This window comes from Tursiops truncatus, chromosome 20 (assembly GCF_011762595.2).
Source record: "Tursiops truncatus isolate mTurTru1 chromosome 20, mTurTru1.mat.Y, whole genome shotgun sequence".
Taxonomy (NCBI): Eukaryota; Metazoa; Chordata; class Mammalia; order Artiodactyla; family Delphinidae; genus Tursiops; species Tursiops truncatus.
In genome coordinates, this window is record NC_047053.1 from 8,708,772 (window position 1) to 8,730,265 (window position 21,494).

The window sequence follows — 21,494 nt, forward strand, 5'->3', positions numbered from 1 at the left end:
AGAAGGAGTCAGAGATCAAGAAAAACAGATCGAAGAGACCAGCTGAGGTACTACACCAGCCGGGCTGGAAGCTAGAACAGTCCTCAAAGAGATCAATAGAGGCCACCACAGGAGGGAAATTCCCCTCATGGGAGCTGCTACCAATCCCCCCCGACACCTCCTTCTCCAGTCCCACTGCCGCTTCTCCCACCACCTGGTTCTCCCCAAGCCCGGGGGCTTCTCTGCCTTCCCACCACATCCCTCATGAAACCCTTCCAGGGACTTCGCTGGTGGCGCAGTGATTAAGACTCTGCACTCCCAATGCAGGGGGCCCTGGTTCCATCCCTGGTCAGGGAACTAGATCCCACGTGCATGCCGCAACTAAGGAGCCCGCCTGCTACAACTAAGACCTGACGCGACCAAGTAAATATTAGGGGGACAAAAAAGCCCTTCCAACACCACATTCCCAGCCCCCAATACTGCCCTGAGACCCCAGCCCTGGAGCCCCATCTGCTTAGGTGTTCTGCCTCCTCCCACCCCCATGTCTGAACTCCCCTTCTCATTTGCCCATTTGGGTCAACAAACATTTATTGAGCACCTACTAGAGACCTTGTACAACCCAGCGCTGGGGAGGTAAAGTCATGGTTCTCACAGGGCTCCAGAGACCCACAGTCTAGTAGGGAGGTACATGGGCCTCCAAAGACCTCCTATTAAGAATCATTATCTGGGACTTCCTTAGTAGCGCAGTGGTTAAGAATCTGCCTGCCAATGCACGGGACACAGGTTTGAGCCCTGGTCCGGGAAGATCCCACATGTCTCGGAGCAACTAAGCCCGTGCTCACAACTACTGAGCCTGCGTTCTACGGCCCGTGTGCCACAACTACTGAAGCCCACCTGCCTAGAGCCCGTGCTCCGCAACAAGAGAAACCACCGCAATAAGAAGCCCGCGCACCGCAATGAAGAGTAGCCCCTGCTCGCCGCAACTAGAGAAAGCCCGCGTGCAGCAATGAAGACCCAACGTAGCCAAAAATAAATAAATAAATTTATTTTTTTAATGTTATTTTCTTTTAAAAAAATATTTATTTATTTCGGCTGCGTCAGCTCTTAGTTGTGGCACACAGGGTCTCTGGTTGTGGCACGCAGGCTCCAGAACACGCAGGCTCAGTAGTTGCGGCGCGTGGGCTTAGTTGCCCTGCGGCATGTGGGATCTTAGTTCCCCGACCAGGGATCGAACCCGAGTCCCCTGCATTGGAAGGTGGATTCTTAACCACTGGACTACCAGGGAAGTCCCCAAAATGTTATTTTCTTTATCTAGAATAACATTAAATAAATTTAAAATACCATGAAAAGTCAAGAGAAGAACCATGGAAGAAAGGAAAATATTTTATATTTTAGTACGCGAACGGCACTTTTTTCCTGCTTTTTGAACAAGGGATTCCACATTTTCATATTGCACTGGGTCCCACAAATTATGCAGCTGGTCTTACTTCAGTCCCTTCTGCAGCAGACTCTGGATTAATTTTCTCAAAATACAGTTTTAATTAGGGCACCCCTCAGCTCAAAGGTCTTCGGTGGTTTCCTGTGACCCTGCAGGATGCAATCCTGATTCTTCAGTCTCACCCTCAGGGTACTCCATATCTAGACCCAGTCTGTATCCCCAACCTCCTTTGCCACTAGGCCCCAACTAGTCCTCTGCTGGAGCTGAGCCCGCCACTCCTGGGACAGGCTGTGCTTACTCCTGACTTTACACCTTTGTCCATTTCATCTCCACATCCTGGAAGACTGCCCACCCCTCAGAGTCCAGCCCCGACTCCCATTCATTCATTCAATGTGTACCTAATGAGCATTTGCTTAGAGCCAGGCACTATTCTGGTCCCTGTGCTCCTGGGACTCCCATTCCAATAAACCGTAAAAACAAACAAATTAAATAATGTTAATATTATGCAGAAAAAAATAAAACAGGGTGATGTGCCAGAGTGCCTGCATGGGCATGGATGGCCTTGCGGAGGAGATAACTTTTAATTGCCCCAAGTAACCCAAAGGAGCCATAGGGACATGTAGGGGAAGAGCTTTCCAGGTGGAGGGAAGGGTCAGTGCAAAGGCTGGGCTTGAACGAGGGACAGCAAGATTGGTACAGCAAGAGATCTGAGAGGTAGGCAGAGGCCAAGTCATGCAGGTCCTTGTATGCCAAAGGGAGTAGTTTGGATTTTAATCCAACCATCACAGAAACAATTCCAGGATTTTTCTGCGGGTTTTTTTTTGTTGTTTGTTTGTTTGGCCGCACTGTGCAGCACATGAGATTTTAGTTTCCCGACCAGGCATTGAACCCATGCCCCCTGCAGTAGAAGCACCGAGTCTTAACCACTGGACCACCAGGGAAGTCTTAATTCTACGGTTTTAGGCAATGGATCGACATGATTAAATTTAATGAAAATCACCATGGCTGCCGTGTGAGAGTGGACCATGGGAAGCGAGGAGGCCAGGTAGCAGGGCTTTGCAGCAGTCTGGGTGGGAGACATGGATGGCCTGGACCAGGGCAGCAGCTTTGCAGATGGAGACAAAAGGATGGGTTCAGAATCTATTTAGGCAGTAGAATGATGACCATGGCTAGTGCCTAGGTTTTTGTCTTGAGCAACTGGGTTGAAAACTCTTGTATTTTATCTTTTCAGCTAGACTGTAAGCTCTTTCAGAGCAAGGCTTTCTATATATCCTCCATACCCAAGCAACCCACAGAGCTACCGAAGATAATGCCTGGTTGCTGAATTGGGCTTAAACATGGAATGGCTCCTTCTACGAGAAACCTCAGGGAAGCAACTTGCCTTTTCCTTCATCAGTTAAGGAGCACGGAAATGGGCCAGTCTCGATCTGGAGAGATGAGGCCTGGATCTTACCCTCAACACACACAGCCTGGCAAACACAGGCCTGCAGATGGCCTCCAGACTGTTGGTTCAGTCTCTGCCCTGTACCCCAGGCTCACTTGGAAAAGAAAGAATGAATGTCTTCTGTACACTTAGGGCAGTTCTGGGGTAAGGCTGAGACTGCGTTGCTCCCTTCCATGCCTTCTCCTAAAGCTGAGGGTCAGCATGAGGAGGGCTGGGCGTAGGAAGGAAAGGACACTCTACTCCATGCAGCATTGGTGTTCACAGGAAAACAGGCTGAGGAAGGAGTGAGGGGGCAAAGAGCCATTACAAACCTCCAACCTCTTTCCGGAATCCAGCCCTCCCTCCAGCATCTCCAGAAAGGAGGAAGGGAATGAGAGCTCCCACACCCCCTCTCCCATACCCAGAGCCTGTCTTAGGTCTGTGCCCAATGATTCCCTTCCCCCACCAACCAAATCCCAGGGACTCAGCTGTCTGGGTTCCCAGCAAGATGGGTCTTTGTAGAGACAAGAACAAGGAAAGAAGAGAGCTCCAAAACACAGATATGGCTGGGGGGGTGGGGGTGGGGGAGGAAAAGTGGCGGGTTATTATTTAATGGATACAGACTTTCAGTGTTACAAGATGAAGAGTTCTCGAGATGGACAGTGGTGATAGTTGCACAACATTGTGAAGCTTAATGCCACTGAACTGGACACTTGAAAATGGTTAAGATGGTAAAAGACTGAGGAAAACTGACTGGCTTGAATTTACTATTTCTTTTTTCTTTTCTTTTTTTTGCGGTACGTGGGCCTCTCACTGTTGTGCCCTCTCCCGTTGCGGAGCACAGGCTCCAGACGCGCAGGCTCAGCGGCCATGGCTTATAGGCGCAGCCGCTCCACGGCATGTGGGATCTTCCCAGACTGTGGCAGGAACCCGTGTGCTCTGCATCAGCAGGCAGACTCTCAACCACTGCGCCACCAGGGAAGCCCTTGAATTTACTATTATAACGCCTCTTCTTTCTTGCAATTTATCATGGTCTGTGTAATGGCCTAGAGTGTCTTTGTTTTATGTGATGAAGGTATGTGTGATATTATGAAGGTATATATTTGTATTCTGTAACTGGTAAAGACTTAGCCTGACTTTAAAACATGCCACCTGGAACTAATATATAAATGTTTTTTATCTGTTGGCTTTTCATTTCATCCATGTATTCAATATATCTTGATTAAATTCCTCAAAAAATTGGTTAAGATGGTAAATTTTATGTTATGTGTATTTTACCACAATTTAAAAAAAAGGAAAGAAACACATGGTCCTGCACTGACTAGATCAAGCCCCAACTCCTCAGCAGGACATACAAGGCCTCTCACCCCGTGGCCCAAGGAGCCTTGCCAGTCTGCCCTCATTCCATCTCAGCCTGCCCCCAGTTCAGCCACATCACACACCCTTCCTTATCTTCCATACCCGGCAGGCTCAGACTCATATTTCAAGAACTATGCAGGAGGCTAATGATATAAACAAGAGCAACATTTCTCATACAGGGAGCATTTTCTATATGCCAAGCACCGTGCTGCACATCTGACTTACATGATTCCACCAAACGCTCCTGGCAACCCTGAGTAGGGTGACTTGCCCATTTTGTAGATGGGGAAACTGAAAGATAAAGAGGTTTAGTCATTTGTTCAAGTTCCTGGCACTTCCTAAGAGATCCCTATTAAATCATTTTACATATCTGTCTCTCTCCCCAGACCCCTGTTCTCCAGGGCCAGGACCAAGTCTTATTCATGTCTGGAGTCCCTATGGAGTACCTAACACAGTGCTTGGCATACTGTCAGGGTCCAATAAATGTTAGTTGAAAGAAAGAAAGAGGGAGAGAGAGAGAGAGAGAGAGAGAGAGAGAGAGAGAAGGAAGGAGGGAAGGGAAGAAGGGAAGAGAGAGGTAACACACAGGGTGGAGTGAGTGGGTAGACCAGGCTTGGAGCCTACAGCATATGCTCTCAAGCCCCAGAATGGTTTTTAGGGGTGTGGGAGAGGCAGGGGACACTGGGCTGGCATTGTAGGTGCCCTTGGTGGGAGCCTGGCAGAGTCTGTGTAAAAACAGAGTCAGTCTTAATGAAAGAGTGTAGACAGCTCTGGATGGTAATCAGGAATCTTGGAATCTAGGGCAGGCTGGAGAAAGAGAGGTTGGGAGCACAGTGTCCTGGACAGGATGGGGTAGAGGGAGGAGAGAAAAGCTAGCCCTTGGGAGATTCCTCAGGGACACAAGGCCAGGAAGTTGCCACTCAGAACAACCCCCTTGGTGGGGACCAGGTGTGTTCAAGCCCTTGAGCCTCTCTCCCCACTGGCTTGCTCGTACCCGAGACCCCCATAGGACTGGTTTCTCTTCAGGTTTCTATTCAGGTCTCTGCTCAAGTGACACTGCCTCAGAGAGGCCTTGCCTGACCACCTGGCTAATGCTGCCCCTCCCCTACCACCCTTGATTCTACTACAGGATTTTATTCCCTTTAAAGAGACAACCACTATCTGAAATGACCTTGCTTATTTATTTTTGTTTATGGACCATCTGGCTGTCTCCTCTCTTACACTGTGGACTTCATAAGCGCAGGGGTTGTGTCTATCCTTTTCATCAATGCATTCTCAGTGTCTAGAACAGTGCCTGGTACACAGTAGGTGCTCAGTAAATACCAGTTGAATGAACTTAGTCAAGTGGCCCAGGCTAACCCTGAACATTGCCCAGGGACCAGAGTTGAATTTGGGCTCTCTGGACATGCTGAGGACTCTCCTGAAAAACACTCTGACTGGAAGGAGGCAGCCATAGACTTGCAAACTTGAGATTGTGAGGGTCCAAGGAGGGGCCTAGGATGTGTCTTCCAACCCAGAGACTCTCTGGGGTCACTTAGGTCCTGGCTAATCCTTGTAGAAGGGGGACAGCAGGTCCAATGAGTGACTCACCCTGTTGCCTGGGTTACTGGTAGGAAGATCCTCGTAACCTAGGAAGCTGGGACACTGGGATCCCCATGGGGTCTGGAGATGGGGGATGGGCATGAAGTTTCCCAGGGAGCTGGGGGCTGAGGCAGGAGGGTACCCCAGGAAGGAGATGGGGCGCCAGGATTCTCCAGAGGTCTGGAGGCTGAGTCACCGTATGTTCTTTGAGGGCAGAGATATTCCCGACTCTGTCTGTTCTTTCCAGCTGGGACCAGCACAAACCAGTTCCTGTTTAATGGAGTAAAGACAAATTCATCTGGGAGCGCAGTTAGTGGGCCGAGATGAGGAGAGATAGAGGCAGCCTTCTCCCTCTGCTCTCCCCCCCTTTTCTTTCTCCCTGCTGCCTCCACCCCTTTTCCCAAAGGCCTCCATCTCTCTATGACCCACTCACGCCCCCTGCTGCTCCTTTCTTGGATAGCAGTGGCCTGTCTAAAGGACAACAAAATCCCATCTCTTCCCTTCCCTCCCGATTTCTGGGGACCAGCCCCAGAGGGACAAAGCTAAAGCCCCGGGGCTGCAGCTGCTGGGGAAGGAGGTGGGCTGCTGGCTCCCAGGAAGTGACTCGCAACTGGGGTGTGTGTGTCTGTGGGTCTGTGGGTGCTGTTGCTGGGATCTCAGCCTAAGAAGTCACCACTTCCTCAGGAATCCCTCCTCGATCCCCAGCCTAGGTCAAGGCCACTGGCCTTCGAGCTTTCTCAGTTCCCTGACTGCTCCTTTATGGCGTATATCAGAGTTTCCAATTATCCACTCACTTGTTAGTCTTTGATGGATGCCTGCCTCCCCCAGGGGACCACAAGCACAGAGAGGGCAGGAAGCAGGGTTAGTTTTTTGTTTTGCTTTGTTTGGGCCGCCATGTGCGGCATGCAGGATCTCAGTTCCCCGACCAGGATCGAATCCAGGCCCCCTGCGTTGGGAGCTCGGAGTCTTAACCACCTGCACTAGGGAAGTCCCGAAGCAGGGTAAGTTTTGCTCATCAGTGCAACCCGATGCTCAGCACAGTGCCTGGTACATTGCAGATGCACAGTAAATATTTGTTAAATAAATGAATGAGTGACATTCAAAGGAGGTTCTTAGGTGGGGATGTAATGATAGTGTTGGTGCCATTGCCTGGGCTCTGGGGGCAGCTGTGAGTCCAGATGTCCTGGCTTCTGCTCAGGGCCCGGTCCATGTCCAGCCTCTGGCCTTGTGCCCGAAGGCCATCCAAGCAAAAGGATGCAGAAGAGGCCTCTCCTACAGCGAGGTAGTATGGAGGAGGCATTAGGGTGGCCGTGGTCCAGAAGCTCCTCCCCACTTTTCCAGTCCTCTAACCTAAAGTTTTTAAAGCACTTCCTCCCACTGTCCCCTTATCCTCTCTCTTCTTATGGCCTTCTCCTCTTCCCTCGCAGAGATTTCCTTCCCCTAAAAATGCATCCCTTCCCACCTCTTCCCCTCCCCTTAGCTGTTTCCCATGGTGTGCTGAGAAACTTCAACATCACTTTCTTACCTGGCAAAGCCTCCAGGAAGAGACGCCCCTGTGTTTGGGCCCAGAGGTTGAGGAGGGGGGCAGGGCCCATGGGAGGCAGAGCAAGGATCTCCTTCTTTGTCCCCTGGCTCAAAACCACCTTGGACACAGTCAGCTTCAGCTGAAGAGTGATCCCCAAGATGAGGGGCAGATCCAGCCCTGGCCCTGACACAGAAGACAGCACCACTTTCTGCAGAGTGTGTGGGAAGGGACATAAGTGGGGGAGGAAAGAATGAACTGCATCTGCTCCATGTGGCCCCACCCCTGGCTGCCTTAATTCTGTCTCTTAGCCATGCAGTCTATCTACTGGCCATTCCCACCACCTCCATCCTGCCTTAATTCTCCTGGCTTGGCCTTCTATAAAACCATACCCTCCCCAGGTAAATATATAATCTAACTACAAGTCACTGTTTGCTGTGGGCAGCTTTAATATGTGTCTCTGCCCGCCCACCCCAACCCTTAAACCATTGTAATATTGACATTTTATTTTATTTTTATTTCTTTATTTTTTCGTAATATTGACATTTTAGAGTCCCCTTTTCTCCCACCGCTCCCAGGCTCCACTGAATGCAGCCAGCATCTCCCTCTTACTTGATCTTGGAGGTGGAGGCTGAGCCAGAAAGGGTTTTCTGGGGTCCCAAGGGCAAGGAGGTGGCCTGAGCCTGCTGCTAGCTGGAGTCCCAGGTCCAAGGAGAAGGCCCAGGGCTCTACATGAGGCCAGGGAATGTCTGGGGGGAGAAATGACCCTCCTGAGGTCTGAAGGCTGGGGATTCATGGAGAGAAGGGGCTAGTGCTGGAGGGAAATGGACACAGAGCTGGCCATGGAGGGGAAAATAACCTTTACCTTCGAGACTGAATTCTGCACCAGTCCCTGGCGGGAAGAATATCCCAGGTTGAGACTCTACAGCACAGCTTCTGAGACTAGTGGGGACAGATGCTGAGGTCTGGGCCTGCTGGTCCAGCCAGTCTTCCCGGCGCAGGCAGCCATCCAGGGCAGGGACCAGCTGGAGCCCGTGTGGGGAAGGGAAGATGCGGGGGATGCTGGAATCAGGATATCTGAGCGCCAGTCCCAGACTCCCACCCTGTTTATTCCCCTCCAAGATGCAAGCATTTGGCCTCCCCCATGCAGCTCTCACCCCATACCCCCTCCTTGAAGTGTGGACTTAGACCCCCAGGGCCACCCAGCCAGCAATGCTTTACGAGCTTTGGTCATGGTTCCTGCCCCTGTGACGCAGCTACCCGCAACCAGAGTTTGGAGGCAGGGAAGAGCAGCACCCCCAGAACAATCTTCACGATGGGCTGGGGTTTGTGCGCCAGTGGCCCAGAGACCTGTCTCAGATGCAGCACCTCCTCCCCATCCAGCCCTAGCATCACAGAATCCGCACGGATCTTCACTTCCATCTGCAAGAAGAAAAAGAGAAGAAGAATCAGAGGTTCCTGGGGCCTGCCTCCACCACTTTCTTCAGAGGCAGTCTAGAAAATGCCATACTGAAGATGGCAGAGTAGAAGGACTTGAGCTCACCTCCTCTCATGAAGACACCAAAATCACAACTAACTGCTGAGCAACCATCTACGAAAAAAGACTTGAACCTACCAGAGGCAGTCTGGTATGGTAGAAAGAACATGTACTTGAAGAGTCAGCTGGCATCCGCAGCTCACTCTGGACTTGTCCCTTACATACTAACAAAGCCTCAGAACTCCCTTCTGAAAAAATGGGGACAAGAATAGCAACTTCTGGGACTTCCCTGGCGGTCTAGTGGTTAAGACTCTGCAATTCCGGGACTTCCCTGGTGGTGCAGTGGTTCAGAATCCGCCTGCCAATGCAGAGGACACGGGTTCGATCCCTGGTCCGGGAAGATCCCACATGTCTTGGAGAAACTAAGCTTGTGTGCCACAACTACTGAGCCTGCGCTCTAGAGCCCGTGAGCCACAACTACTGAGCCTGCGTGCTACAACTACTGAAGCCCGCATGCCTAGAGCCCGTGCTCCGCAACAAGAGAAGCCACCACAATGAGAAGCCTGCGCACCGCAACAAAGACCCAATGCAGCCAAAAAAATAAATAAAATTATATTAAAAAAAAAAAAGACTCTGTGCTTCCACTGTGGGGGGCACGGGTTTAATCCCTGGTCAGGGAACTAAGATCCCGCATGTCAAGAGGTGTGGCAAAAAAAAAAAAAAAAAGCAATTTCATGGGGCTTTTGTGTGGATTCAATGAGAAGACAATGGTAAAGAGATGCCCAATAACTTGGTTCCATTCCCTTCCTCACACCAGCTCAAGACACCCCTCCCTCAGGACCAGATCTGGCTTACCTGGTGCCACCTCCCATCGTCCAGCCGGGGTCCAGCACGCACTGTAAGTTGGGCCCAGTGATTATGAAGCTGGATCTCAGGCCTCCCATCCCGAAGTCCCAGCACAAACCAGTCATCCTCTGGATTGGTATCACCATAAAAAATCACTCCCTCTGGATCCCAGGTCCGAAACTCAAAGGAGGAGGAGGTTCTGGAAGGACACAGAAGGAAAGACTGGGTATGGGGTGTGCTCTTTGAGCATAGATGTGAGGTTGAGGGAATTGGAGTACAGGGAGAGAGAAGGACAGGGAGACAGGGAAAAGAGCGGGGCTGGTGCACTGTTTATAATAGCGAAGACATGGAAGCAACCTAAATGTCCATCGATAGATGAATAGATAAAGAAGATGTGGTACATGTATGCAATGGGATATTACTCTGCCATGAAAAAGAATGAAACAAGGACTTCCTTGGTGGTCCAGTGGTTAAGACTCCAAGCTCCCAGTGCAGGGGGCCTGGGTTCCATCCCTGGTCAGGGAACTAGATCCCACATGCGGCAACTAAAGATCCTGAATGCCGCAACGAAGATCCCACATGCTGCAAATAAGACCCAGCACAGCCAAATAAATAAATAAATATTTAAGAATGAAACAATGCCATTTGCAGCAACATGGATGGACCTAGAGATGATCATACTAAGCGAAGTAAATCAGACAAAGACAAAATACCATATGCTATCACTTACAAGTGGAATTTAAAAACTGATACAAATGAACTTATTTGCAAAACAGAAAGACTCACAGACATAAAAAACAAACTCATGGCTACCAAAGGGGAAGGTGGGGAGGGATACATTGGGAGTTTGGATTAACAGATACAAACTACTATATATAAAATAGATAAGCAACTTCTGTTGCTTATTCCTTGAAATGTGCCAGCTTATATTTTATCATCTTTTTTTTTTTTTAATCACATCTTACTACCAAGTTTGGTCTCTGCTTTTTGCTTCTGTTTTAGGAGCAATGACCTCAATAAAGAATATTTTTGGAAAATAAAAATAAGCAACAAGGTCCTACTGTATAGCACAGGAAACTATATTCAATATCTTGTAATAAACCATAATGCAAAAGAACCTGAAAAAGAATATATATATATAACATGTATCATAAATACATGTATATATAAAACTCAATCACTTTGCTGTACCCCAGAAACTAACGCAACATTGTAAATCAACTATACTTCAATTAAATAAAGCAAAAAAAAAAAAGAGAGAGAGGAGCTGATGGAGAGAGGGTGAGGTCAGGGGACTAGGTCAAAGAATTAGGTCAACCCCATACTTTATGATCTTGGTGAGGTTAAAGGTCATGATGGTTACAAGTTCTTGTCCAGGGCCATTGCTGAGGTGCAGAGCAGGCCGGTCCTGAGTCCTCTGCCGGAGAGAAAAATAAACAAGCTGAAATAAGACGTGCCAGAGACAGACAGGAGGGAGAAGCACTGCTATAAGGCCAGAGGAGGAAAGAAAGGAAGAGAGCAGAGCTAAAGTGTAGCTCACTTAAACACACACAGGGCTTAGCGCCCTGTCCTGCTCCTGCACCTTTCTGGGGAGAGTATGTCTCACGGCTCGTCCTTCATGGCTGGGAGGCAGCAGTAGCAGCAGCAGCGGCAGCCCATGCCATGTGGCCGGTGGACCTCCGCTCTCCATAATCAGCCGCGCTCCTCTCTGTGCCTCAGACAACTCTGAGGAGAATGCGTGGGGGCAGGCAGCGTCGCACATGGTTGGTGGAGGGTTAAATGTTGCCCCGGGGGAAGAAGGGGGGCAGGAGACAGGGCCACTGACCCTACGGCCCCTCTGAGGACAAATGGAGTGAGGAACAGAGTTCCTCCACTACCCTCCCCCACTGCTGAGAAGGTTTCTGAGCTGGGAGAGGACACCTCACTTCCCCTCTCCTTCTAGAGCCTGACCTGGGTCCTCCAAGCCTTCTGCCCACCTGCGGAGGCTGCCTTGAGGACAAACATGAGATCTAGAAACAGACATGCCCAGATCCCCAAGTAGCATCCTCCATAAGGCCTAGAGCTGTGAGACATGGAATCCCAAATACTAGCTGGGTGACTGTGGGTAAGTCACCCCACCTGTGTGCTTTAGTGTCCTTGTCTGCGAAATGTGAAAAATACTTACTTTCCAGAGTTACTGTGAATGAGGATGAATCGAGATGATACAGGCACAGTGCCTGGTATCTGCTCTGAGCTCTTCCCTTAGTATTTTCCCAGGCCTCTGAGGCTTGCTGCATAGGGAGGTATTGTCTCTGAGTGTGATTCAGTGGATACTAAGAGTCCTGGTCCCCCCCCACCATTATCTTCTCTTAGCCGTCGACTACAAGGCCTAACCATTTACCAGTAGAAATTCATCACCCTCTCCCTGACCCATCTTAAAATACAAATGCCCCCAAGAGGAGTAACACTTTGAGCCAGTAGGCAAGAGCTGGAGGTCTTGGGGCTCACCCCGAGTCTGGATGGGCTGGAATGGGTGAGTTGGGGTGAAGGGTAGAGGAGGTATCACTGCACACTTCAGTTAAAGAAGGAGGTATCTTTTGAGCCGTGGAGTTTCTCCAACGGAGGCTGGAACACCCAGATAACAACAACGAGGAAGCCTCGGCAGTCCAGCCTTGACCCCTGCGGGGTGTGCGGTCAAGAGACCCGGCCATAGGGGTAGAGCTGGGGGGCGGCGGGTGCGCGGGGGGCGGGGACATGCCTGCTCTGCAAGCTGATTGGCTGGCAGGTGCGGGCTGTAGGGGCCCGAAATTAGGGGCTACCAGGCCGTGCGGACCGCTAGTCCCACCACTCTCTCCGCCCCGCGGCAGCCGGAATCGGGCTTCTGCTTCCCAGCCCGCGGCTCCCCCACCACCTCGCTCCCCACCACTCCCCCGGCTTTCCGGGATCCGAATTTGGAGGCCCCTTAAAGGGTCCCCGTTGCTCTTCGTCCGGTCCTGCAGAACGGAAGTGGGGATCCCGGACTTCGGTTCCAGACGGTGGAGATCGGGATGGCTTCCGTGCTGATCCGAGAAGCCAAGGAGGGAGACTGTGGCAATATCCTGAGGCTGATTCGGGTGAGGGCTGCGGGCCGGAAACCGGGGTCCCAGAGGGGGTCAGAGCGGCGCTGCTGGAGTGGGGACGGGAAGGAGGAGGTGGGAGCAGAGGGAGGAGCGCGCCCAGGGCTCCTGCTTAGGGAGCAGTGAGGCCCTCCTGCCTTAATCTAGCCTCTGTCCGCACGCTGTAGGAACTCGCTGAGTACGAGAAACTCTCAGACCAGGTGAAGATCAGTGAAGAAGGTACGGGCCCAACACCTGAGTCCTGACGGAGGCTGGGGTGGAAGTGACGGATGGGTTCCCCAGGCAGTAACTCCAGACTGGGCACACACCCAGGCCTTCTTTCTCTATCTCTTTGTCACAACTCCGATCTCTGCAGCCCTGAGAGCAGATGGCTTTGGAGAGAATCCTTTCTATCACTGTTTGGTAGCAGAGATTCTTCCTGCGCCCGGGGAGCCACAGGGTAAGAGCACCCTGACCTCAGAGGTGCCTTCTCCAGTCAGCCTCAAAGGTCTCTCCCCCAGGTGCCCAGCGGCCTGACCCTTCTTTTTTTCTCTCTCAGGGCCCTGTGTGGTGGGCTATGGGCTATACTACTTCATCTACAGCACATGGAAGGGACGAAACATTTATCTGGAAGACATCTACGTGAAGCCAGAGTATCGGGGTACTGGGCAGAGGCCGGGATGGGAGAAAAGCAACCTATAGACTGGACCACCATCCCTTGCCTCTTAATCCTAGCCTATGGTCTTTTCTGGTCCCCTTCAACTCAGACGATCCCTCTTTTTGCCTTTTGCTCCCCACATCAGGTCAGGGGATTGGCTCCAAAATAATCAAAAAAGTGGCTGAGGTGAGGAGAGGGATGGGGCTACAGGCTGGGCCCTGGCAAAGCAAAGCTGTATGGGAGGCACCTGGGTTGAATGGAGGGCGAGCAAGTCTTTTCCTTTTTGACCCAGGAAAGTGAGTGGTGTCTTCTCCCACAGGTGGCCCTGGATAAGGGCTGCTCCCAGCTCCGCCTGGCAGTCCTAGACTGGAACAAGGGGGCTATGGACTTGTATAAGGCCCTAGGAGCCCAAGATCTGACGGAAGCTGAAGGTTGGCACTGCTTTCGCTTTGAAGGAGAGGCGATGAGGGAGTTGGCAGGAAAGTGACACCATCACTTAGGGATCTCTATTTCAGCTTCTTCATCCCCACCAGCTCAAGCAGTCCTCAGAGACTGCCTCCACTGACCAAGGCCTCCCTGAAGGAAGGGAAGGAGGGTTGGAAGTGAATACTCCCAGACGGAAAGAACAGAGGTGAGGAAGAGGCAAGGCTTCCCACCTCCTTGTTAAGGGTGAAAAATAAATGAGAATTCCCATGTGTTGATGTGGTGTTGGGTGGAGGAATTGAGGATGTGACAAGCTTCAGCTATTACGACCCTTCCTCAGTGTCTTCTGGTCAGTGGATGTTGCTCCTGGGGATAAAAGTGGGCCTAAGATGACTTTCACCCACAATGGACCAGAGTATTGACTCTGGCCTCTAGCACACATATCAGGCTTGTTGCTCGGGCTTGGGACCCAGACAAAGGCCTCCAGTGTCTGGACTGGGCTGTGTAGAATCCGAGACTGAGGCAGGCCCACCGACTCAACAGATGGAGCAGGCTGCCACCTGGTGGTGGCATTTTAGGGACACTGGGAAGGACCACTGGCCCCAACTTTTCAAAAAATCCACTCACCTAGCGAGTGCTTTTTCTTTTTCAAAAGTCACAAAGCCTTTATTTTCAGTTCAGCAGAACCAAAACAAACCTTTAGGACGCATGGAGACAAGAAGGGAAACAGGTTCATTTCCTACTTTCATCATATTTCGTAATGCAGGTTTGTTGTAGAGAAGTTTGAAGGGACATATAAAAATAAAATCCATAGCCTTACTTACATCTCTACTCTTAACCCTTTGGTATTGATTCTTTAGATTTTTTCAATGTACATATATACATACAATTAGTTAAGTGCGGGGGGATTTATGGGATCAACTCTTTTGCAACCTGTTTTTTCATTTAACAATAAATCAGAAACATCTGCCTAAGTTATTAAACACATCATCACTTTCAGTGGTGACATATTATTCCTCTTGTGGAGGAACCATTGGTTAAATGGTCATAATTTAGACACTGAAAGTGGACAAGAAGGTAACATACATGTGTCAATTGTAAAAAACAGGATCCATGGAGTCTAGAGAGTTGAAGATCCATCTCAAAATTCGAAATTTAAAAAAAATACAATTCAGCCAAACAACACTTCAAATGCCCAAATTCTTCCAGAGGGGTGCCAATTTGGGGCCCTTAAAACGAGTTTACAACAGATGGGCCTTTAGGACAAACTTGATTGAGAAATAATGAAGCTTGTCAGCCCCTTCCACAGATGGGAGCCAGAAGAATCCAGTTTCATGCCCTTGGCTCATCTAATCTGGCAGGGATGAATATCTTTTTAACATGAACAAGCTATCTTTTGACGGCACTTTTAAAACTGAACTCAGAATGAGTTATTTCTGGAAGGACACACAAACAAGCAGAGAGTGGTCGCTGCCAGGGAGAGGAACTGGGTGTCCAGGTAACGGAAGGAAGGGGACTCTTCCCCATACCACTTTGGATCTTCTGAATTTTGTGCCTCGCCCATGTAGTACTTCAGAAAAATGAATAAATAAAACTTTAAATGCTAATGCAGAAGAAAAGAGTATGAACTAGGAGGGCTTCCCTGGTGGCGCGGTGGTTAAGAATCTGCCTGCCAATGCAGGGAACATGGGTTCGAGCCCTGGTCTGGGAAGATCCCACATACCGCAGAGCGACTATGCGCGTCTCACCGCAACTAGAGAAAGCCCTCAGCACAGAAACAAAGACCCAACACAGCCAAAAATAAATAAATAAGAGTATGAACTAGGAAACTTAATATTTCCAAAATGTATCTTGCCCCCGTCCTCTTTTGTCTTTGCTTTTCCGAGTTTACACTTGTTTTTTGTTATTCGCTCATCCTGACCCAGATCTTACCAGTTTTCATAGGGTGTCTTTGCACCCCAGCATCAATCCATTCTGCAGCCACCCCATGGTCTCCCACCCACTCATCACTTCATTAACCTCCTGTAGGGTGATTCTATTAAGTGCTGGGGCTGACTAGTATAGAGTGAAAATCACCTGGGTTCTGGCCATTCCAGGGAGAACAGAGGGGAGGGCATTTAGGGGGAAGGATTTTTAAAGAAAGAATAGAGAAAAATATCTCTCAAATCTGTCCACATCCCTAACCCCACTCCCACTATCTCCTCTCTTTGAAAATTGCTATAACCTCCTAACTGATCTCCCAGCCTCCTTCTGTAACTACCCCCTTCCATGGGGTTATTTTTTTTTTAATCATAGATATACAGTACACTATTTAAAGTGTCAAATATCTCTACAAGACCTATATAAGAAAACAGTAGTCTCCCAATTCCCCTAACTCTTCAGAGTCAATCATGTTCAACTGAGTTTTTAAATTGTATTGTTATGGGGGGGGGGTTGTATTCACCTTCATATTTCAAATTCAAAATGGCATACAGATATTGCTACTTTTTTTTTTTTTTTTTTTTTTTTGGCTGCATTGGGTCTTCGTTGCTGCGCACGGGCTTCCTCTAGTTGCGGCGAATGGAAGCTACTCTTCGTTGCGGTGCGCAGGCTTCTCATCGCAGTGGCTTCTCTTGTTGCGGAGCACGGGCTCTAGGCACGTGGGCTTCAGTAGTTGTGGCACACGGGCTTAGTTGCTCTGAAGATGTGGGATCTTCCCGGACCAGGGTTCGAACCCGTGTCCCCTAGCATTGGCAGGCGGATTCTTAACCACTACACCACCAGGGAAGTCCAGATATTGCTACTTCTTGATGTTTCTGTTTCGAGCACTAGTATTGACCTCCCATTGCTAACCCTCTTTTCCAACCCCTCTTTCACCCCATCACTACTTCCCATCCTTCCATCCTTCCAATATTATATCATAACTCTGGATGGATCTGTGTTTCGTATTTACATGTTATGATTATGCAAATGCTCTTCACAGTTGAGCCATGAGGATTGTTATAGGTGTTTTTCTTTCTTTTTTAATTAATTAATTTATTTATTTATTTATTTTTGGCTGCGTTGGGTCTTCGTTTCTGTGTGAGGGCTTTCTCTAGTTGCGGCAAGCGGGGGCCACTCTTCATCGCGATGCGCGGGCCTCTCACTATCGCGGCCTCTCTTGTTGCGGAGCACAGGCTCCAGACGCGCAGGCTCAGTAATTGTGGCTCACGGGCCTAGTTGCTCCGTGGCATGTGGGATCTTCCCAGACCAGGGCTCGAACCCGTGTCCCCTGAATTAGCAGGCAGATTCTCAACCACTGCGCCACCAGGGAAGCCCTTCTTTCTTGCATCATTTTTGTTTTCCCTGAAATTAATACTTGCCTTGTCTCCTATATTCATTTGCTTAGTTTTCTGCGTACTCTAATTTATCCCCCAGTTCTCCCTTAGTTATGTTAATCTCTTCTTAAGAATATACAAACACGTAAGGAATTTGATCTATTTCATTTTGAAGAACTTTCTCACGGAGCCCTTAGACCTGCTCCAGCACACAGTCTGATCTTTAGGCTGCACTGTTGGAGTCTCCTTTCACATCCATCTTAGGGACCTTTGCCCCGCTCTTGACAGCCTGTTTCCCAGAACCTATGTACTCACCTTTCTCGGTTTACTTTGATGGAGTTTCTTGAGAAAGGATGCCTGGGAGGTAAATTTGTTGGAACCTTACAAGTCTGAAAATGTCTGTTCTACTCTTGTACTTAATTGACAGTGTGGATGGGTATCAAATATTAGATTGGAAGTAATTTACCCTAAGAATTTTGAAGGCATTTCTCCATTGTCTTCGAGCTTCAGAAACTGAAAGTTTGCTGTATTGCTGTTCAGAAACCTGAAATTTCTTATTCTGAATCCTATGTATGAAGCTTATTTTTATTTTCCTTCCCTCTTTCCCCAACCACAGCTTTTAGGATCATCTCTTTATCCTAGCATTCTGAAATCTTCCATGGAAATGTCTTAGTGTTTTCTCAGTGGGTCTTTGCAATCTGGAAACTCATGTTCTTCAGTTATGGAAACATTTAAAATTTTTATTATTATTTTTTGGATGATTTTCTCCCTCCATTATCTCTGTGATCTCTTTCTGGAACTTTTGTTGTTATTCAGATGTTGAATCCCATGGACTAATCCTATAATTAAAAACAAAATTTTTTTTCTTTCCTTTTTCCCCATCTCCTTCATTTTCTGGCTCTACTTTCTGGGAGATTTCTTTAATTTCTATTTTCCAACCCTTCTACTGAAATTTTTTAATTCCCCTAATTGATTTTATTTATTTATTTTTCTTCCAGTTTTAATGAGATACAATCGACATAACAGCACTGTATAAGTTTAAGGTGTGCCGCATAATGATTTGATTTACTTACATCATGAAGTGATTATCACAATAAGTTTAGTGAACATCTATCATCTCATACAGTTACAAAATTAAAGAAATAAAAAATTTTTTGTGATGAGAACTTAACAACTTTCATATATAACGTACAGCGATGTTAATTATTTTTATCATGTTGCACATTTCATACCTCCTTCTACTGAATTTTTATTTTTGCTCTCATGTTTTTAATTTCTAAGAACTCTCTTTTATTCTCTGCATTTTAAAAACATTGTTTTTGTTTCATGGATATATGTTCTTTTCTTATCTGAGAATATCCATCACAGGTTTTTTTAAAAATGTTTTTCTCCTTGTGTAGTCTGTATTTCTTCTAAACTTTTCCTTCTTTCTTTGTTTTGGCCTCTGTCTTTCATTTTAAAGTCTTTCCTCAAATGTCTGGTAATCCTCAGTTGTCTGCTCATATTTAAGATCAGGACACCAAGGCACTGATTGGAAACTGTGAGTGTGTCTGTATGGGATGTAGGGAGGCATGTGGACCGTGAACTTTACTATAGGGTGAGCCATGAGGCCATTTCCTTGAGGAACCCCTGATGTCAGTACCATTAGGTCTTTTTCCTTGTCTGGTTAGATTTCCCAGAGAAGATGCTTCCAAACTCCTGCCTGGAGGGTGTAAGCCTGGTTGTAGGTAATCTCAGAGCTGGGTGAAGAGGGAGTCTGGGGCAAGTCTCAACATTCAATCTGTAAACTTTCATTTGATCCCCATTTTCAGTATCTATCTAGCCATCCATCTATCAACCTATCCATCTTTCTAACTTCCTCTCTCAATCTCTCTGTGTATTTAGAAGTCCTAAGGCAGGACTATCCTGGCGGTCCAGTGGTTAAGACTCCGTGCTTCCACAGCACGGTGCATGGGTTCGATCCCTGGTCCAGGAACTAAGATCCCACATGCCATGCGGTGCTGCCAAAAAAAAAAACAAAAGAAGTCCTAAGGCAAGCTGGGGCATTCTGTTGACACATTCTGTATAGTCCAGCTAGAGTAATTTCACCTACAGGCAATTTCACCTAAAGGCAAGTTGGCTGAAAATTCAGTCACAGCTCCCACTGCTGTCAGCACAAAGTCCAAACTTCTGGCTAATCCCTCCAGGCTCTGGCCCAAACCTCCATTATCTGAAACATTATTCCAGCCTTTTTTCCCCAGCAAGTCAGTTCTGACCATGTTAGACTCTTTCCAGTACCTCAAATGCAGTGTAGTCTCCCCTCTGGGCCTTCTGTACATGCCATTTCCCCATCTGAAATGCTTTTCCGCCTTTTCCCACTCTCATCCTTGGCCTGAATGAACAATGACTAGAGCAGATGAAAAAGTGCAAAAGTCAAATCTGAGAGGACTGTTGCTGCCAGAGGCTTGGAAATTGATGATGGTGCCATTTCCAAGACAAAATTCAGCCACTCCTGATGCTTAAGGGTCCAAACCCAAACTTTTTAGTCTGACAGCCAGCACTCCTGATAATCTGTCCCACTTAATTTCTCTAATTCTCCCTCCCTACTCCTTATCAGAATCACTGCTGATAGTCTAGTCCCTTTTATTATTTCTGCTACCCTCCTTACTGATGTTCCTTCTCAGGCACGCTTGAAGACACCTCTTCTTCTGCCAGCCCTTTATTTATTTATTTGTATCTTTGTTTAATTTTTGGACATGCTGCACGGCATGTGGGATCTTAGTTCCCCAACCAGGCATCCAACCGGTACCCTGCAGTGGAAGCATGGAGTTCTAACCACTGGATCACCAGGGAATTCCCTACCAGCCCTTTAAATACTGTTGTAGTTGAGAGTTTTATCATGGACCCAATCCATTTCTAAGTCACTTTTCTTTAGACATCTAATTTTCTCTTATAGCTTTAACTATGTCTAATATGCTGATAATTCTCACATTCACCTCTCTAGCCCAGATGTCTCCTGGGCTACACACTTGTGTGTCCATTGACCTACAGGACATTGGTTCCTTCAGTTAATATTTGCCGTGCCAGGAACTGTGCTAAGTACTGGGTATACAATGCTGGGGACAAACAGACCTGGAACCCAGTCTCTGATCTCATAGGGCTTACTTATAGTGTGATGGCAGAAGACAGATGCTGGATAAATGATTAAAATTACAACCATGATGTGTGCCACAAAGGAGTATAGGATGCTTTGGCAGTGTGAGGCAGTGGACCTAAACCAGTGTGGGCATAATGGAAGGCTAATGAAATTATATTTAAATTGGGATCTGAAAGAGAAGTTTGTTGAAGACAAAGGAACATGACCACCTGGATGGTAGACCCTCAAACTCAAAGAGCAAAATCAAACTCATTGAACTCATCAACTTCTCCTCCAAAACTTTTTCTCGTATGTTCTCTCTTCCATGACTGGCATCATCATGCACTCAGCAATCCAAGGTAGAAATCTGTGTTCCTCCCACTTCTTCACTGACTCCACCGCATCCTTATCACCAGTTCTTGTTGATTCTATTGCAAATTTAACAGGCTCAAATCAACTTGTACCTCTGTTGCCCACAGCCCTAATCCAAGGCATTCCTCAGCATCTTTCTCACCTGCAACAGCTCCTCACAGCTCTCACTGCCTTCTGGAATGCCCTTTCTCTTTAATCTATTCCCCACAGTTGTAAAACATAAATATTATTACATTATACTACTGCTTTAAATCTTTCAGTGGCTCTCCAGTATTGATAAAGTGAAGACCATTTTCCTTAACCTGATTTACAAGTCCTTTGCAGTCTAGCTTCCCTACCTCAAGCCAAACGCTATTTGAACTAGTTGTGGTTCCCCAAAGGACATGTTCTTTCTGCTCCTCTGCACCATTGTAGTCCTTGTTCTCTCAAGAATACTCTTACTGCACTTTTCCTCTAGCAAATGCCTATTTATCCCTCAAATCTCAATTTGCATCACCTCCCCTGCAGTAGTCTTTCCCTATCACTCTGAAGAACAACTGACCATTGTTTGTCTCCTTGGGATTCCCCCAAAACTTAGTCCTTATCTTTATCCCATGTTCAAATGAACTCCATGCACTTACTTGCTTAAATGTGTTTGTCTGCTCCTTCCCCAATATATTATAAAATCCTTGTTTGGGGGACCACATCTTGTCTTTGTACCCTTACCACCTACCACAGTGGATAGAACACAGTGAGGGCTAAATAAATATTTGCTAAATGATTACTGCACAACACATGATCCTAATTTCTTGGCTATTTTATTCACTTCCACCGAAATTTCTCACTTATCTTAGTTTACGAATCCTAAGTTTCCCCTCTACTATCCTTTCTCCGTAACAATTTTTCCTCTTTTGAATTTTCTCCGCATTTAGATATCCAATCTTGTGCTAAG

At 47.8% G+C, this 21,494-nt stretch overlaps 2 protein-coding genes across 4 annotated transcripts; one reads left to right on the top strand and one right to left on the bottom strand.

Annotated features, from left to right (window-relative positions):
• Positions 1-1,092: 1,092 nt before the first annotated feature.
• Positions 1,093-11,775, bottom strand: SHBG (sex hormone binding globulin). Its single transcript, XM_033848174.2, has 8 exons — positions 11,208-11,775; positions 10,951-11,042; positions 9,635-9,824; positions 8,563-8,724; positions 8,168-8,327; positions 7,915-8,051; positions 7,306-7,513; positions 1,093-7,052 (listed from the first exon to the last, which is right to left on the bottom strand). Exons 1-8 carry the CDS (start codon positions 11,385-11,387, stop codon positions 6,880-6,882), a joined length of 1,302 nt encoding a protein of 433 aa, XP_033704065.2. The 5' UTR covers positions 11,388-11,775; the 3' UTR covers positions 1,093-6,879.
• Positions 11,776-12,584: 809 nt separating this feature from the next.
• SAT2 (spermidine/spermine N1-acetyltransferase family member 2) lies at positions 12,585-16,999 on the top strand. Of its 3 annotated transcripts, XM_033848173.2 has the most exons (7): positions 12,585-12,717; positions 12,888-12,939; positions 13,076-13,159; positions 13,259-13,360; positions 13,503-13,543; positions 13,677-13,788; positions 13,873-16,999. In XM_033848173.2, exons 1-7 carry the CDS (start codon positions 12,652-12,654, stop codon positions 13,920-13,922), a joined length of 507 nt encoding a protein of 168 aa, XP_033704064.1. In that variant the 5' UTR covers positions 12,585-12,651; the 3' UTR covers positions 13,923-16,999. The 3 variants fall into 3 exon arrangements, with proteins under 3 accessions (XP_033704064.1, XP_004310664.1, XP_019799781.1); XM_004310616.4 differs by having other exon boundaries at positions 13,677-16,994; XM_019944222.3 differs by lacking the exon at positions 13,076-13,159 and having other exon boundaries at positions 13,677-16,998.
• Positions 17,000-21,494: the final 4,495 nt, after the last annotated feature.

Coding starts and splice junctions, on each gene's coding strand:
- SAT2 (XM_004310616.4), top strand. CDS start 12,652: ATGGCTTCCGTGCTGATCCGAGAAGCCAAGGAGGGAGACTGTGGCAAT. Junction 12,940..13,075: donor GGTGAAGATCAGTGAAGAAG/GTACGGGCCCAA, acceptor CGATCTCTGCAG/CCCTGAGAGCAGATGGCTTT. Junction 13,160..13,258: donor TGCGCCCGGGGAGCCACAGG/GTAAGAGCACCC, acceptor TTTCTCTCTCAG/GGCCCTGTGTGGTGGGCTAT.
- SHBG (XM_033848174.2), bottom strand. CDS start 11,387: ATGTGCGACGCTGCCTGCCCCCACGCATTCTCCTCAGAGTTGTCTGAG. Junction 11,043..11,207: donor GACATACTCTCCCCAGAAAG/GTGCAGGAGCAG, acceptor TCTCTCCGGCAG/AGGACTCAGGACCGGCCTGC. Junction 8,328..8,562: donor CCTCCAAACTCTGGTTGCGG/GTAGCTGCGTCA, acceptor CACGGGCTCCAG/CTGGTCCCTGCCCTGGATGG.